The sequence below is a fragment of the Mya arenaria genome, chromosome 2 (assembly GCF_026914265.1).
Source record: "Mya arenaria isolate MELC-2E11 chromosome 2, ASM2691426v1".
Taxonomy (NCBI): domain Eukaryota; kingdom Metazoa; phylum Mollusca; class Bivalvia; order Myida; family Myidae; genus Mya; species Mya arenaria.
In genome coordinates, this window is record NC_069123.1 from 2,703,753 (window position 1) to 2,721,422 (window position 17,670).

At 34.4% G+C, this 17,670-nt stretch overlaps 1 protein-coding gene across 2 annotated transcripts in view; it reads right to left on the reverse strand.

Annotated features, from left to right (window-relative positions):
- The window catches only part of LOC128203609 (tyrosine-protein phosphatase non-receptor type 13-like), a 65,067-nt gene that overhangs the window by 18,714 nt on the left and 28,683 nt on the right, over nt 1–17,670 (reverse strand). For both annotated transcript variants that reach the window (XM_052905108.1, XM_052905099.1), the window contains 10 exons: nt 17,263–17,492; nt 15,693–15,781; nt 14,960–15,072; nt 13,047–13,129; nt 7,489–7,901; nt 5,710–6,621; nt 4,566–4,759; nt 2,344–2,437; nt 1,275–1,529; nt 314–525 (listed from right to left, as the gene is read on the reverse strand). In XM_052905108.1, the coding sequence (XP_052761068.1) occupies nt 314–525; nt 1,275–1,529; nt 2,344–2,437; nt 4,566–4,759; nt 5,710–6,621; nt 7,489–7,901; nt 13,047–13,129; nt 14,960–15,072; nt 15,693–15,781; nt 17,263–17,492 (2,595 nt within the window). The remainder of the gene's footprint in view (nt 1–313; nt 526–1,274; nt 1,530–2,343; nt 2,438–4,565; nt 4,760–5,709; nt 6,622–7,488; nt 7,902–13,046; nt 13,130–14,959; nt 15,073–15,692; nt 15,782–17,262; nt 17,493–17,670) is intronic.

Genomic DNA, 17,670 nt, shown 5'->3' on the forward strand with positions numbered 1-17,670 from the left:
AGCAATAAAATAAAATTTCTTTCTCCACAAGCAGATGCCAAAGCTGGTCTGTTTTAACGGTTGAACAAGATGCATAATTCGAAAATTATTAAAGCCTGAGTTATGGGCCTTTCTAGCTCAGCATATTGTCACTGAAAACATGTATAGTAAGTTTCATGAAAATATATTAACCTTTATGAGCTATGGCCTAGGTTAAAGTATTTGATGGCGATGGGGCAGCCTGTGACAATTCTGACTACAACAGCAAGACTATTACAATCGCTTAAACATTGATTATCAGATGAGCTAAATAAACTAGCACACTTGTACTTACCTTATGTGATAGCCCAGCAACAGATTCGCCATTTACAGCTAGAATCACATCACCTGAGTGTAAAATCCCGGCGTCAGCAGCGGGGCCAATCAGGAAAACCCGCTTAATGCGTACCACCTGTTCACGGATATCTGGGCTTGATACCTGGCCTCCAACTGTACTGAAGCCCAGGCCATAGATTCCCTTGGTGAGATCGACTGTGTAGGAGTTGTCTGAAAGAAACGGATGATGTTATTTAAACAATTGTTAAGTACATGAATACTAGAATGTCGTGGTTCTGATTTGTATCCTGTCGAAAATGTCCTACTTTTCAAGTAAAAGTCACCATGACCTTGACCTTTGCCCTATTGACCCTAGAATTAATAAGGGTCATCAAGACTGATCATGACCAATGTGGGTACCAAGTTTAAACACAAGATAAAGAAGTACAAAGTATTTGATCGGAAACCGAAGTGTGACGTGGTCTATGAAGATGCTAATGACGCGGACACTGGACAAAGGAATCACTATGTGTCAGTCTATCTACGCAAGCGACACACTCAATGAAGGCTTACACAACATAGTTTGTCTATTAGTATAGAAACACCTTGGGGTGTAGCTGAAACCATCAAAGAAACAGTGACATAGTATTTGTTATTAAGGTTTGTCAGGAAACATTTATGCAGAATAAACTTTTCATCTTAGGTACTGAGTAAGTGATGTTGGGATAAATTACAATGGTTACATCATTAAAGCTACAAAAACATACATCTGAACAGTAATTTGTATATGTATAAAGCTTTTTAAAAATAGCAAGAAATTAATTGTAACGAAAATAAAGTTCCTAAACAACATGCCTTTTATAGATACTTAGCTACCACATTAGGTCATCTTAATGCAAGGAGTAAATTCATGCTTCTAATTGAGTTCTTGAGACTGGTTTTGTTATTATGAAAAGAGAAAAAAGGGAAATTAATCATACATTCATTAACAAAGGAGCTGTACAGATCCTCCACATCATCATCTCCCTTTGCTGATACTTCAATCATCCTCTGTTGTCCCCCATCACTCCCCACATCCCCCTGTGGCCCCTCCGCTGTCCCCAAGGGTTGCGCCAGCAATGAGGTACGCTCCACTTTGAGGCGTGAGAATGGTGGGGCTTGACAGAGGGTCTCTACAGCCTCTTTGTGTGTGAGTCCCATCATTGAGACACTGTCCACTTCAAGGATGCGGTCTCCTGAAATACAAACATAATGTAGCTTTACATAACCATAGGTATAAATATCATTATTTAAAATTTGTGACTGTATCTATATCTTTCAATGTTCATAAATATTGTCAATGATGAGGGCGTTGTGGTATCTTTTTCATTAACTATCACTTTGTGGTTTCATTTATCTTCAATCAGGTGTAACGAAATCCTGAAGTGACGTTGACAATAAAAAAATTGTCAATAAAAACTGCATGTTAATTACACCTATTTGGCTACTGTAGTGACTTAATGCTTTAAGATTGACAATCCAGACGTTAAATATTATGATGATATCAAAAAGTGGTCTTCCTTCACATTCAACATAATTTCAGTACAGGATATTATGTATAACTATCTGTTTAACGTCACTTAAAGTGTTCTTTGAAGGTTATAGTATTTTGCAAAATTAATCATAAGAAAGCACGATTGTAAAGAGAACCCAAGAAATATTGAAGAACTCAAGTTTAGGCATACCGGTAGATGGTAGACAACTCTAAACATGTTAGGATAGTTCAATGATGTTTTATGTTCAATTGTCTAAAAAAAGGTGCTACAATCATACAATTCATCCCCCTAGTCCAACATAAATAAGGACTTATAGAATGTCACCCTTTTTGGAGTGCCCAAAATTGTCACCATCACCCAATATTCCTAAAATCAATAAAGGTATTGATAGAAAACTGAAGTGTGATGCTGACGACATGATGGGCACCGTCGCTTCAAGATAAAGTTATTCCTGTTTACAACAATTCAGAGAACAGATGCTGCTGATAAGCCCAGCCTAAACTAAAATTCAAACCTTTTCTTATGAATCCCTCTCTGTCCGCAGCCCCATCAGGAACAACAGACTTTACATATATACCACCATGACGAACAGTTGTGTTCACACCTCCCTGGAAATATAAGTAATATGTTGCATGAAATATTTTCTGATAAAAAAAAGAGAGGCCTCCCTTAGAAACAGCAGCTTTTGGAGGACACTAGTGTTGATTCCAATCTAGAAATAATCAAAGGGCAATAACTCTTTCAAAAATGGTCAAATCAGGAAAGCCCGACAATATGCCCTGCTTCACTTTACGATCATCAATCTGTAAAAGTTTGGTAGAAATCGCATGAAAAACGTAAGAGGAGTTGCAAAGAAACCAATTTTAAATGTAAAATAATCAAAGGGCAATTACTCTTTCAAAAATGGCCGAATCGCAAAAGCCCGACATTATGCGCTGCTTCACTTTATGATCATCAATCTGTGAAAGTTTGGTAGAAATTGCATGAGAAATGTAAGAGGAGATGCAAAGAAATGAATGTGGGACGGACTGACAGACGGACGCACACACATACACGCACGCACGCACACACACACGCACGGAATCGCGCCTACCATTACTATATCCCCTTGCCTTTTTAAGGCGGGGATAATTATTGGCAAAACATAAAATATTTTATGAAATATTGTTATCATGAACCCATCCCTATCACTGGCCCCTCATAGACCAGCGACTTTGCCTATATTTGGTCATTGCAATGAATGCTTATGACACAAGGTACAAAATGTGTATGTGTTTGATTGCTGACAAAAAATTAGATCGCAGATTTTTATATTAAAGTTCAAAAATTGATGTTTTATGCATTATGCTTAAGCCAATAAAACATTAATTTTCGAGCAAAAATATGAAAATCTATGATTTGAGTTTTTGTCAGCAATCTTACATCATTGAGTTGCAGATTTTTACGTAAAAATTTGCTTTTTCCAAGACAAAAAATCAAAAGGTGTAAAAATGGTATATCTGTGAGAGTGCAGCTTTATTTATTTTTTTAAGTCTATGTATCGAAGGCAGGGCTAGAGCTACCCTGGCTGGTTCTTTAATGAATGTTAGTTTATAGCACAGTGGCTCAGGAACCCCATTAAATATCCCTCCCTGTACACAGTTAATTTATTTTAGAGGTGAGGCTGGGAATCAAACCTGCGACCTCTGGGTTGAGAGCCACTTGTTTAACCACTAGGAAATGGAAACGGCACACTCAATAAACTTGTATTACAGAAACACCTCCAACCTCTGAAAACATCTTTGATAGGATTCCCAAGTAATATTTCAGCAATTTAACAGGGTGTAACCATCACTCCCGATGCAAATAAAAAGCCTTATTAAACATTATTGTGAATGCTAAAATCAATATATTCAAGAAACTAATTAGTGAGGGGGGATTTAATATAAACATAGAACCCATCCCAGGAAGACAAAATAAAGATATTCTATAGAGGGCGGTTCCAGTTCTTTTTTTGATACTAACATTAAATGAACTACCGTACTAAAGGGTTTAATGGTCCAATTTAAAAGCACATTCCTAGGTCGGGGTAAATGTTTAAATTCAATAACCCTTATAAATATTGCATGTGTATAGAAAATGTAAAATATTTATAAAATGTCAAAAGCCTATGTAAGAACACAGTATGTATTTCCAATGGCATCATTTGGTTGTTGTTAAAGACTGCAGAGCAAAAGTGCCAGTCCGTGACAAAAGAGGGCCCATTTGAATTACCCTAGCTCTTAGTTTTATATATACCCCTTGGTTTAAAGTATCAAAACATGGGGTTCAACCAGTACTCAAAAAACACAAATTCTTCAAGGCCACCTATTCATCCTGAACGCAAGGTGAGAGAGCCACTGTAAATTACTTTTTTACATAGGGCCAAAAAACATTGGTTTGGTTCAAGTTACATCCTCTTCAAAAAACAGGTAGGGTAGGTACTAGGCTTTTCTTTATGTTAATTTTTAAAAGGCTTTTCGTAAGAATGTTATTGTCATCATTGGAGAATTGTATTCAAGTGGTCTTCTTTATAAAACTACGTATGAAAACACATTTAAAAAAAGATTTTTTTTTTTTAACTGACCAATAATTGTAGGGTCGGCACCTATTTCGTAGGTAGGGTCAGGTAACTTGAACCAAATGTAATTTTTTTTAGGCCTAGTGACGTGGTAGGGGCATACTTATTTTAAATCTAAGCTATGATAGAAGACTCACTGAGATATGCAGTCCAAAGCTGCCATTCACTTTCTCCAGGAAGACATCAAACTCCTCCCCAGGCCCCTCCCCCAAGTCCTGAGTGGGCGGAGTGTCCCTACTGAGAGGCGGGGTATATGTGTTGTCAATCACAGCGATACACACATCCTCGAAGTCAGAGTCAGTGTCCGATTCCTCACTCACTGCATGTTGTTCTGCAGAAAAGATACCAATTATCTAAGTCTGTCATATATGTTATAGTTAATTACAGACCGATCAACTATAATTATACATGTACCTTTGGCTTATTAAAATGAGCATGAAACAAACAAGTAACAATTTCGCAACTAATCGTTAACATCATTATTAACCACACACGTTATATATATATGGTATTGGTCTGACTACATGATTGATATTTGATAAATCAGACAAGGGCATGTAAGTTCTCTATTTTTGATATTTTTCCACATCTACTGTGTCTTTATGCCCCAACTCCAGCAGACTTTTTTTACAATTTTTCAAGTTTGGGGAATATAAATAGATGTTCTCTTTGGATATTTGTATTGCTATCTTTGTTTTCATTTGATATCTGCAAGATATTACATACAATGTATTGTTTAAACAGATAAGATGTCACTTTAATGATCGAGAATAAACGTTTCTTACTTAAAGGGACTGAAGTTCACAGATTTTATGTTAGCAACTTTTTTTTTTGAAACTTTGTTGATATTGACTTTTTTTACTTCTATGAACAAACACCGAACAGCAGCTTACAGATATACACTTAAACAATATTTTTCAAATCCAAGTTCCCTTTTCAATAGCATTACTAATGCTTTTTGACAAAATAGAGCTTTTTTGTCACATTTTTATGAATTTATTTACATAAGAGCTTTCATCTAAACATTGATTATGTTTTATCATTGAAATAATCATTTTTCATATTTCACACAACTTTAACTTTCTACCCAATAAAATGTAATAAGTTCTTTTTTACATTGATTACATTTTTTGAAACGCTTTTCGTTTATTACATTTTGCATAATTCAATATGTACATTTTCTGACAATCACTGTTATCATATATTTATGTTACAAGCGATCAGAAATATTTCTTCCAAGCATACCAATAAACAATCAGTAAATAAATATGTATTTCAAACCTTTATAGTGCCTGTCAGCCCACGTTTCTGACCCCCCTGCCTCACTTTTTAACGAGTCTACCAAAGATAGCGTGGAATGTGCTTCTATGGTTGCCGAGAAAACATTCTCCGCTCCCTCTCTCTCACATACACTTTCTGGAATGCTTTCATTTTCTCCATCTACATCAACGATTTTTTCTTGTTTTTTGTCTTTTCCACTTTTTTTGGATGCATTTTTTACGTCCGTTTTAACAGTATCATTATTTACATCAATGTTACTGTGTACACTAGATACAGGTTTGTCAGCCTTTTCCAATGAACTACTATCTCCTTTAAATTTATCCATTTTTGTCCTGAAATCTCCGACAGATTCTTTTGAGTTTTGTAATTCCAACAGAGATACACTAGGCTCAGGGCTGTCAGATCTAAATTTATTCATATTTGTCCTGAAATCTTTATCCGATTCTATTGAATTTTGCAACTTCCACTGAAATTCCGCATCTTCGTCGAATTCTTTCCGTTTGATCGAGCCTGGAGGCTTAACCTGAGATACCAAAAATTTCACAATATCTCCAGATTCTTTAATCATTCTAACTGCTTCATGATGTTCGATATCACCGAGGATTTCTTCATTTATCTCTAAAATCTGATCACCTGGTTTAATCCTACCATCCAAAAAAGCCGGACTATCCTTTATCAAAGATTTTACAAAAAATCCGCCGAGATTTTTACCAGCTCCCCCTACGATGCATATTCCAACACCGTATACCGGATCCTTCGTAAGGCTTATTTCAAACACGTTTCGATCACACATTACATGTTCAGGGGAGAGTAGTTCATCGTTAAATCGCTGGTTCAGGGTTTGGCTAATTGTTTCGTTGTTGTTTCCAGAGACGGGGCAGTGAGTCTGGTCCATGGAGTGAATACTTGTTTCTAAAAATAGAAAATATATAATTTTTTTAGATAAATACATGAGCCGGATGTATTTGGTATGTATTTTTTTTCAGCTACATTAAAGCTGCACTCTTACAGATTGACCCTTCTTGACAACTTTTTATATTTTATCTTGGAGTAAGCCAATTTTTGGGTAAATGTCTTGAAAGCAGTATTATAAGACTGCTAACAAAAAATCAGATCTCAAATCAGATCTCAATTTTTTATATTTATGTAAAAAAAAATGATGTTTTATGCCGATAAACTAATTTTTCTTTAAGCATTAGTAACATTTTTAGCCATAAAACATCAATTTTTGACCGTAAATATTAAAAACTGTGATCTGACTTTTTGTCAGCAGTCTAGAGGGCTGGTTTGCAGACATTCATGAAAAAATTGGCTCTTTCCAAGACAAAAATTAAAAAAGTTGTCAAAACAGTAAATCTGTGAGAGTGCAGCTTTAATGTTCCAAGTCAAAGTGTAAGTAAATGTTTTTTTCCAAATAGTTCAAGGATGTAACTTGTAACATAGCCTAAAGTGATTGTGGAACCAGACAGTTTTTTAAGCTGAACGCATCCCGCAGCATAATTTGATATTATCGAGTGATTCATGCGTTAGATCATTCATTTTTGATATATACATACAAACTCATGCCCATCAGGGAGGTAAAATAAACCATGAATACTTAATTATATAAGATTCAACATTTAAGATTAAAAGAAACTTCATGCTTGAACAATGCACTTCATTTAAAGATCTAAATTTATACTACACAAGCAAATAAACCAAACTCAAATCAATCCAAATGTCAATGCAAATGTTATCATCAATCAATCAATCAATCAAACTATAAGATGCCATGCAAACCTATAACATAAGCTTTCGTAGGCTTCACAAACTGTGCCTCAATTTCATCCTCGTTCACTTCTCCATCTCCACATGCCTTCGCTGAACCGCTACCCTCTGAATTACTGGGGCTCCCTCTATCTTTTTTCTGAACCACTCTGGGGCTGGCAGATTTTTTACCCCTTGAAGCAGGGGAATCTTTATATTGACCTTGACCCTCTTGGGAGACTAATTCCACAGGACTTTCACACTGTGATCTTTCTTCACCCTCCCTGACCCTGTCATTGCTCCCATCAGGGGGGCGGGGCGGATGGAGGTTCAGATCGCTATGTAGCACATGCTGAGAGTATTGGGATGGCCCGGCGCCATTTGCACGTGCAGCTAAAGGCAGGTCAATCATGCTGACACTTGAGTCTGGATGATAGGGCGGAGGGCTGGAGCAAAAGCGACATGCTATGCGTTACATGCAGTTATAATCACAGAATTTCAGTAAATTCCAAAATTCCATACCTTCGATGTAAATTAAAGAAGGAAATGGTCACATATCACTATCATAAGGCTAAAACTTATAAATAGTTTGTTATGGCCTTCCCGAATCATCTCATAAAAATACCTACGACCGGAAAGTTTTTTTTAAAACCTCTGCAGTGGTAATTTATCCTTTTTTCATATTTCCTTGTGAAATTAAGGGGAAGAAATCTAAAAACATATTGGTTAGGTAAAGACCACAAACCTTTGATTTGGGTTCTTAGAAAAAAGTTCATAATGCTTAGTCTCCCATGATTTCAGAATGCAATTTTAAACAGCTTACAGTTTGACATTTATGATATGCAAATACTTTCCATATTACAAATTTCATAATTATTGAATATATGTGTTTAAATATTTCATAATTAATTAATTTTAATAAACAACTTTTTATCAGCCAAAAAAACCCATATCAATCTTCGATCATTTCATTCTACCTTATTATATTTCAAAATCAGAGAACATGATTTTTCAGATTTTAAATAAAAAAAAATTTTTTATCAATATGAATGACAGGAGAGTGTGACATTAAAAGTTTCCCAAAAGAACCATGATATATATATAAACAAGTCATTACGTAATTGCAGGTGTGTTTAATTACTTTCTTAACATTCAAGTTTCATAATACATGTCCAAATTTACCTTTGAGCAATGAACTTTTCAATCAGGTGAAGCTAGCTGTGAGTGAGTGTCTTTAAACTTCAACTTTATTGCAATTTTAGTACCAATTTCATTAAAAGTGAAAAATAACTACACAATTATAATTGCCAGCCTGAATAACTCAAAAAATCTTAAGCATATAGGCTTACTATTTTATTTCAATTAGCCAAATTACTTACATAAACTTGATTTTGCTTATTGGGATAATTATTAGGGTACTTTCTGCTCAAAGTCTATGTTGAAACTTAAACCAAAATGATAATATTGTGACTAAACTAAACCTGTTTTGAAGGGACTTGAGACTGTTCAATAAACTGAAGCATGCTCTAGGGGCTGACCCAGGTATTGGTGTTAGAGGGGGCGTAGTAACCATTTGACATGTGCCCCTCCCTCATAATTTAAATGGCTTAACATGTTGGCAGGTGGTTTTGGGGTACTCACCCATGGATTTTTCAACAATTCATGTCAAAAATGGTGCATTTCAGGCATATTTTATTATTTTTTTCCTAAGATACTGACATAAAAAGTTAACTTGGATGATTTAAAGGGGCATGGTGCACCCCCCACCCTCCCCCCACCCCCTGAATCGAATAGTGTGTGCCTTTTAATGTTACAATGTACATGTATATTTGAATTGTTGTTTTTCTTTTTTATTTCATAATTATAAGTATTAATGTCGTCTTTACAGTAAATCATTCTATCATATTACTACCAGGCACAACCAACAATTCACTAAACAATTCACACTCACTGCATGTCTATAATTACTTTAAATGCATCAACAAGCAAATACAAAACTGTGCACACAGGTAATTTAATTAACTTTTAGTAAGGCATTAAAACTATGACAATATTGATTTTTCTTTAAGCTTATCGATAAAATATACATGTCATAAGACACTTACCTTAATATTCAATTTTATTTAAATGGTTTTCCAAAACCAAGATATATGTATTTTAGAAAACTTGTTAATGAACATGAGTGCTGTGGAGCAAATATCAATGCTCATCTATTTTCATTGTTTTTCAGTCAACAAGGAAAGTCACTTAACTATATTTAGGCCAGAGTTAAGTGCCTTGCGATACATGCGCGTACTGCATTGACAACTTATGTACCAAGTTTGATTTGATGTTTTTGAACGTTTTTGGAGTTATGGCTAAAGTTAGTTTGGTCATGCCAGAGGCAATTATGATGACAGCAAGACTTTCACAATACCTTAACTATATTCTTTAACCTAGTGAACTAGTTTTTGACCTGAGGTGACCCATATTCACAAATGTTCAAGAAAACATGTGACAAGTATTCAGACAAAGTTTCATAACACTTGGATAAAAACTATTGTCTTTATGACATGGAATAAAATCTCTAATTGAGAATTGTTAAAGCACGCCCAAACCCAGTTTTCAACATTCTATAACCCGTAATTTTTCAATGAAAAATATGGCTAAAAACCGAAAAGCTAAAAATCTACATAAACTAGTAAACACCGTAAAATCTAATTTGACGCCATTTTTTACTAGCCACTATGTAAGATTACAGTAAAAAGTTGTACTACCAACCAAAAATAAAACAAACTAGCCAGTCATGTAAAATTACCGTAAAAAGTAGCACTACTGAGTAGACAAACAATTGCCACAAAGTAGCTACTAAAATGTAATTTAGATAATAAAACTATCAATGCCAAAAATAGCTACTAAAATGTAATTTCAATAAAAAAAAACTCAATCAATAATTCACCTCTGCTTCGAACGACAGCAACATCTCGACAATTTTTTTACGTATCCAAACATTTCTCCCTAATAGTCCAATAGAAAAGAAATAAAAGAACTTAAATCACTCGGACGTAGAGTCCTTAACTTTGATTTCATAACAGGAAAACACTTGATATTAACACTGCACTGATGTGAAATACCGTAACTGAAATGCAATTAGTCACATGACAGGTTTAAACGTATGTAAAAACAATCCACTGAAATACAGTATTACGGTACTACAATAAATTAAATCTAAAATAACATGCCACAGGCTAAATGTCCATCAATAAGTTCAATTCATTGGAGTTGAGGTGACAATTTGAAATACTGTATATAAATGCATGCTTGTCAGACAAGCTATTAGTACAATTAAACACGGCAGGGTTATTAGATATTGATGATTCAGATACCATCAAAATGCACTGATCATTCAATTAAGGAAGGTATCAATGTCATTTAAGCCATGAAACACGATCGTGAAATATGCATTTACGAAAATACTAGAAAGGCTAATGGGTAAATATCAGAAGTATATTTGATCCAGCTGTACTTGAAACTTAACAAAGACATAATTATTGCGGGAGACATCAAAGAATTCAGTGTTACATTCCCATAAAAATGGGTTGTAAATGTTGATTAAAGTAGCTTCATTGATGAAAGTATATTTGTTACTGTATACCACAAAGGTGTTCATATAATTTTATGGACTTGATGAACTTCATATGACGCGCTACATACACAATAACATGTTATATACAATGTTTACAATACCTTCCTTCAAATATCATCTTTTAAATTTAAAATACCTTTCACATGACAAACTTCAAATGCAAATATATAGGAGGGTTTACAAATACATTTCCTCCTTTTTTTATTTTAAAATTCATTTAACCTCTATTCCACGAAACTTAAGGTATCAGACGTTTCAAAAAATTGTAAAATTGTCATTTTATTCAGCCATTTGTAATAATTTCATATCTTGGTGCCTCAGGTGAACCCAATCTATTTTTAGTACCATCTGATAAAAAAGAATCTTACTAATTTTAAAACAAATGACCAGAAAACATTATTGATAAAGTCATTTCAGTTCGTAGTTTACTTGTATGACCTATTTTGAATATGGTTCATTTAGGACAAAGATGTGTGTTAAAATGTTATATGTTTTAGGTATTATTTTTACATACTGAGTCACTTTCTCTCACTCATAAAACTTTTTCAAATAATACCAAAATAATATGGGGTCAATTGGTCCAATATTCGTAAAACATCTTAAGCCATTTCCTAATTTAGTCTAGATCTCCCTGCTCTTTTGACATAACAACTAAATAATATCTGAAATACTTATTGTTGTCATTGATGTTATTGAATAAACATACTTTTACTCTAAATTCACCTAATACTTTTCTTTTAATTTGACTATGAAAATCTTAAGGTATCAACTTTAGTTAAGAAATGACTTAAGCCTTGTTAAGATGTTTTATGAATACTGGGGCGGTATTCATAATTGTTCTTAAGTCATTTCCTAACTTAAGTCACTTTCCTAATTTTAGTATCTCTTCAATCATATGTAATAAAAACTTAAAAATTAGCAAAAACATTATTTTCATTGACCTTCTTGAAAAAAAACTCCATACTTTATTGTTAAAAACACTTACATTTCTTTCAAACCTGCACTCTCACAGATATACCATTTTTATAACTTTTTTTTTTTTTGTCTTGGAAAGAGCAAATTTTTGCATAAATATTTGCAAAACAATGATATAAGATTGCTGACAAAAAAATCAGATCGTAGATTTTTCATTTTTCCGTTCAAAAATTAATGTTTTATGGCAAACTAACGGTTTAAGAAAAATGCATAAAACATCAATTTATTAACTTGAAATATAAAAATCTGCGATCTAATTTTTTGTCAGCAGTCTTATATAACTGGGTTCCATGGATTTTGGCAAAAAATGGCTTGTTCCAAGACAAAAAATAAAAAAGTTGTCAAAACGTTCAATCTAGCTGTGAGAGTGCAGCTTTAAATTGACTGTGAAAATTTAAGAAATTGACTTAAGTAAGGAATTGACATAAGATGTTTAATGAATAAGACCCAATTGTATATCCGACACCTTAACTGCCATTATCAATTCAGTTTGCATCTGGCTGAAAACTTTTGTTTCCTTTTTAAACATGCCATATCATCGTTTAAGGAAATCTAACCATGAGAGCTATTAAAGCTTTTTATAATCATGCATCATGCAGCTATGAAATCAGGCATTCAAAAGTTGCTTGAGGAAATTAGTTTCAGGAAAATTTCACAAACTCGTACGATCTTATTTTTAATTCACATAGATATCAAGTCTGTCTGTATACACAATGTCATAAGTATTTAACTTATTTAAGTGGTTTCGATTTTGAACACAATTCTAAGAAATACTTGCTATGTCGACCTCTGTCATCTCTAGTCATGTCGATCTATTTTTCGATTTTTATACTGTTAAGTTATACACTTTTGTATAATGATAAGCTTTATCTTTAAGACCTTCAATTACACACAGGTTCAAGTTTTCTTTTTACCTCAAATTTACACTAATTCATTGTTAAGATCCAAATAACTTTATCATGGGCCGTGAAAATATTACAGTATCACTCACTGCCTGTAGGCGGCCGGATGTTTCTGTGGCACATGGTCTGTGGCAGCAAACCCTCCCTGCAACGGCTCAAAGTCCTGAAGAACCTAAACATATGGAATTATTAGATATAATATATTAAACAAATTAAAAGCTTTGCAAAAGCTTCATTATTTTTTACCAGTACTGTATTGTTTGCGGCGCTTTGAACTGTACTCTTGCGAAGCTTTAAGCACAGCTTAAATGATGCTTAAGCGAAGCTTCTTTGATGCGTGTAATACAGATTACATTAGGGTTTTAGCCAGGGTTTGAAAAGGACAGAGTGCTGCAGAAAAGGGACAGGGTGTTAATGGTGAGAAGGGCAAATTGATTCGGGTTGTGAAGAACAAAAATATGAAAATTTTGACAAAAGTAGTGTTAGAAATGTGTTTAATTCCAGTAGTTTTAGCTTTCAGGTGCAAGATATATTAAGTTTGTAATTATTTTAATCATAAAATAAGTTTTTAAACAAAACGTAGAAACTATTTGATTATCTACAGCATTCAATTCTAAGAAGGCAGAAGGATGCCCATGCTGGTCTTAATAAGGGCAGAGGTGTGCTGTCAAAAAAGGGCAGAGTGCAGCACCCTCCTATATTTCCGTAGTTAAAACCCAAAAAATTAAAGTATTGCAAAATTTTATAAAAGGGAAACAACTTAAATTCATGTTGACATAAACTTAAGCACAGGTTGTTTCCCTTGGTTATAACTCCGTAGAACACAAGACAGGAGGTTGGAACAAAGTTACCTCCCTTAAATGAACAGGAAAACAAACTGGAAAAAAAATCAACCAAGTCTGCCACACCCATGTTAGAGCATTGAAAAATCAATTTGAAAGATACAATAATTATCAGAAACTTCAGCCAAGTTCTTTCCAATTCTTTTCAGCAGGAGAGGCCTGCATAGAGGGCTACTACAAGAACACAAAACATAACAAGGCATGATAAAAACTCTGGATTTACTTTTGATATAAATTGAAAGGTTAATCAGACATGATATGACCTGTTCTGCAATTATTCATGGCCAAAAAAACTTGTTTGTTAAATTAGTTTCCGAGTCCTATTCTTATGTTTTCTTTTTCTGAACATATTTACACCTTCACTTCCATTCCTTAAATGAACTGCCTTTCTGCAATTGCGTTTATCAATCGATGAACACAACATCTTCGGTTTTGTTCGGATCGCAATTCAGCGCATAACAATATACATGAAAACTATTGATCTTGTTATTGTTTGTATTGTGTCAGCAGATCCCATAAAATATAAATCAACATTTTAGAAAGTGTTAATTTATTATAATTTAAATGTATTGTTGGCATAAATGTTTCAATTTTAAGTATAAAATATTAAAAGAATTGCCGATCCGTAAAATCTAGTATACCATTGGTTAAATGATGTCAAGCTTATCCAATCAGAGCACAATATTAATTTAAAAACTTATGTCATTATCCAATGTGCATCATACTATAGACTAGGCAAACGTGAATATATCTGCACAGGGCACAACCATTTGGGACTCTTTCCATCGAAAAAAACCTTGGAAGTATGCAGGTTCATCAGTAGAAAATTTAAATAATAGGATCAATTACTTGTAGTGTTTTAACATGGATTTTGTATTACTAAGTTAAAACTGATTGCCAGTTAAGTGTTTTATTGCATAAATAATTAAGATTCCCAAGTGTAAAGTCATTATGATTAACTACAATTTTTAAATAACTATGTGATCTACTTCCAGCTTAGTTAAATGTAAAGAATTCTCACATTCATTGTAAACCATCCATATACATGGATAAAAGGTTGTTTTCCTTAGAAAATGGCCAAGGAGTTCCGAATGAGAGCACATACATATGATAGTAAACGCCCACAACCCTATGATAGTAAACGCCAAACATAGAAATACCTGAGAACTCCTACTGTGGGTATCCTCTGTAATCGTCTGGTGATCGTCTTCAGAATGGACGCTTCCCATGTCTTCTGTATCACCGATACTCATCTGTTCTGATTGGCTAAGATCTGTAAAATGAAAGAGAGGCTCAGAACAAGACTGATATAGTCTATTTTTGTATGGATTTATATTTGTTAAGAGCTCAGCCCTTGAAAGGAATGTGATGTTATTCAGTGCTTTGAATAAACATCTACATGAGGTCAGTAAAGTAAAACAGTAGTTGTTACTCCCCACTCATTAAGTAAAGTAAGATTTAATTGACATCGCAATGATGAAATTGATGAAGTAATTTAAGCTCTAAATTTCAAGCTTTTGGTTTAGAGCTAGAGTTGAAACTGGCTTTGTGGAACTCTGTAATCTCGAAGATGTGTTTATGTCAAATATTTTTTTAATTTTATGGGGTTAAGTTATTACCTTTTTCGTATTTTAGATATATCAAATGTTTGTTACCTCAAATTATTTCCAAAGTCCAAACAACTTTGACATAGCTAGTTTTGACTGTATTCATAGAAAAACAATGTAAACAGTTATTAAGTCTGATTCATACCTAAGATCAAGAACCATTTAACATTCCTGAGTGACATCCAGAACTTATAATCAATGAAGCTCCAAACCTTGGACCTGACAAAGCATGTTGGACGCTTACCACTCGGTCATTGCCACTATAAATGTTACAGTAAAATCGTACCTGTAAGTCCATCATGTGCGGCCAGTCTTGTGCGTATCTTCAGTAGGAAGCTGTGCTGTGATGTACAGAACTTCAGCAGGTACTCGCCCCTGGAATAATGAAACCATATGTCATATAGAGATGAAAACTATGGAAACTACCGGGCCAAGCCCAGTTGCCGATTTAACCAAGATCCTGTTAACAAGGATCAAGCCCCAAGGTCAAACTAGAACTGTAAGCCATAGGCTAACGAATACCCCCCACCCCTCCATGTCTAGGTTGTTTGCCCTGGAGTTAGGCCAGACAAAGCTAATTTTGCCTACAAGGGGAGATAACTCCAGTCAGGGTCATGTGACCTGTACCAAATTCACAGAGGCGAAAGTTTACAACATGGCCATTAATTTCTGAAAGTTTGATAAAGATTTGTTGAATAATAACAAAGATGAATCCCGGACAGGGCTTATTTTGCCTACTTTAACACATCAAGGGGAGATAACTCTGGTCAGGGTCATGTGACCTGTACCAAATTCACAGAGGCGAAAGTTTACAACATGGCCATTAATTTCTGAAAGTTTGATAAAGATTTGTTGAATAATAACAAAGATGAATCCCGGACAGGGCTTATTTTGCCTGCTTTAACACATCAAGGGGAGATAACTCTGGTCAGGGTCATGTGACCCGTACCAATTTCACAGAGGCGCAAGTTTACATCATGGCCATTAATATCTGAAAGTTTGAAAAAGATTTGTTCAATAACGACAAAGATGAATCCCGGACAAAAAAAAAACGGACGGACAGACGGACAACCCGATTCCAGTATACCCCCCCCCAAACTTTGTTTTGGGGGGTATAACAAACACCTAACTAGATAAACACCATGCCACAATACAACAAACATTACACAACTATCAAAATATCCCCATTGAAAAAAGTTGGGGTAAATGTCTTGTCAGGGTCAGTGACCACTAACAACACACTACCGGGTAGGTGTTTAAACCAGTTTATATAAATGTTGTTGTTTTTTGATTTTATACAGTATTGTTATAGTAATACATGTCAATCATTGAATTTGATGCTCTGTTGACATTTACAGAACTTCAGAAGATACCCTGCCTCCAAAACCATGGAATAACTTTCATCAAAATCATTTCATTGATGTGTGATATGTAAATGATACAGTATGCCTGTTGAAAAAGTACTACAATATTCTCACAAGTGAGTCAAAACACTTGTATTTTCCCAGTAAATCAAGGCGCAATATTTAAGTGAAAGTTGTGAGATTTGCTGGACATTTTTATTGTCTTAGTGAGTGTACAAAGTTTCAAGCTAATATTTCAAAAGGTTTTTTAATGATGGCCAAGAAAAACTTTTTGAATGTTGCCAACAACAATGATGATCACAATGACAACATGGCTATGAAAATACACTGACTTTCTTACAAAAAACATGAGCCCAAAATAATTGTAAACGGTAAGAAATTTAAGGCCTTGTTTCTGAACTGACCATGTATCTTAAACAAAGTCATGGGTTTTAATATGCACTGTCACATTTTTTTATTTTTTTTAAATCTTAAACAACAATTTTTCCTCACTTCCTATAGGATGTAGTGTAGAAGTTCAGCTTCACTGGTTTAATCTGGCCAAGGTCTGGCCGTGGCTGCACGCTGAACCGTCTTCTGTTGAATGAGATTTTCTGTATAGCACCCCAGGGGTAGCCATGCACAAGGATTCGCTCACCCCCATGACCCCCTGAATTCTCTGCCAGCACAAGCTGGTTCATGTTCACCCCAACCCAGATGACGTTCTGAGTCTCACTTTTTTTCTGGAAGTAAATTGACAACCATTTCAAACCAAGGGTGAAAAAAATATCATTTGAAAACAAAGACTTAAAGCCATTTTTGAAACTAATTTAAATTCAAAATACAGATATTCCATTTTAATCTGCTTGCATTTTTTCTACAAATAACTATTGATTATTGACAGGTCACATGATGCTGAAC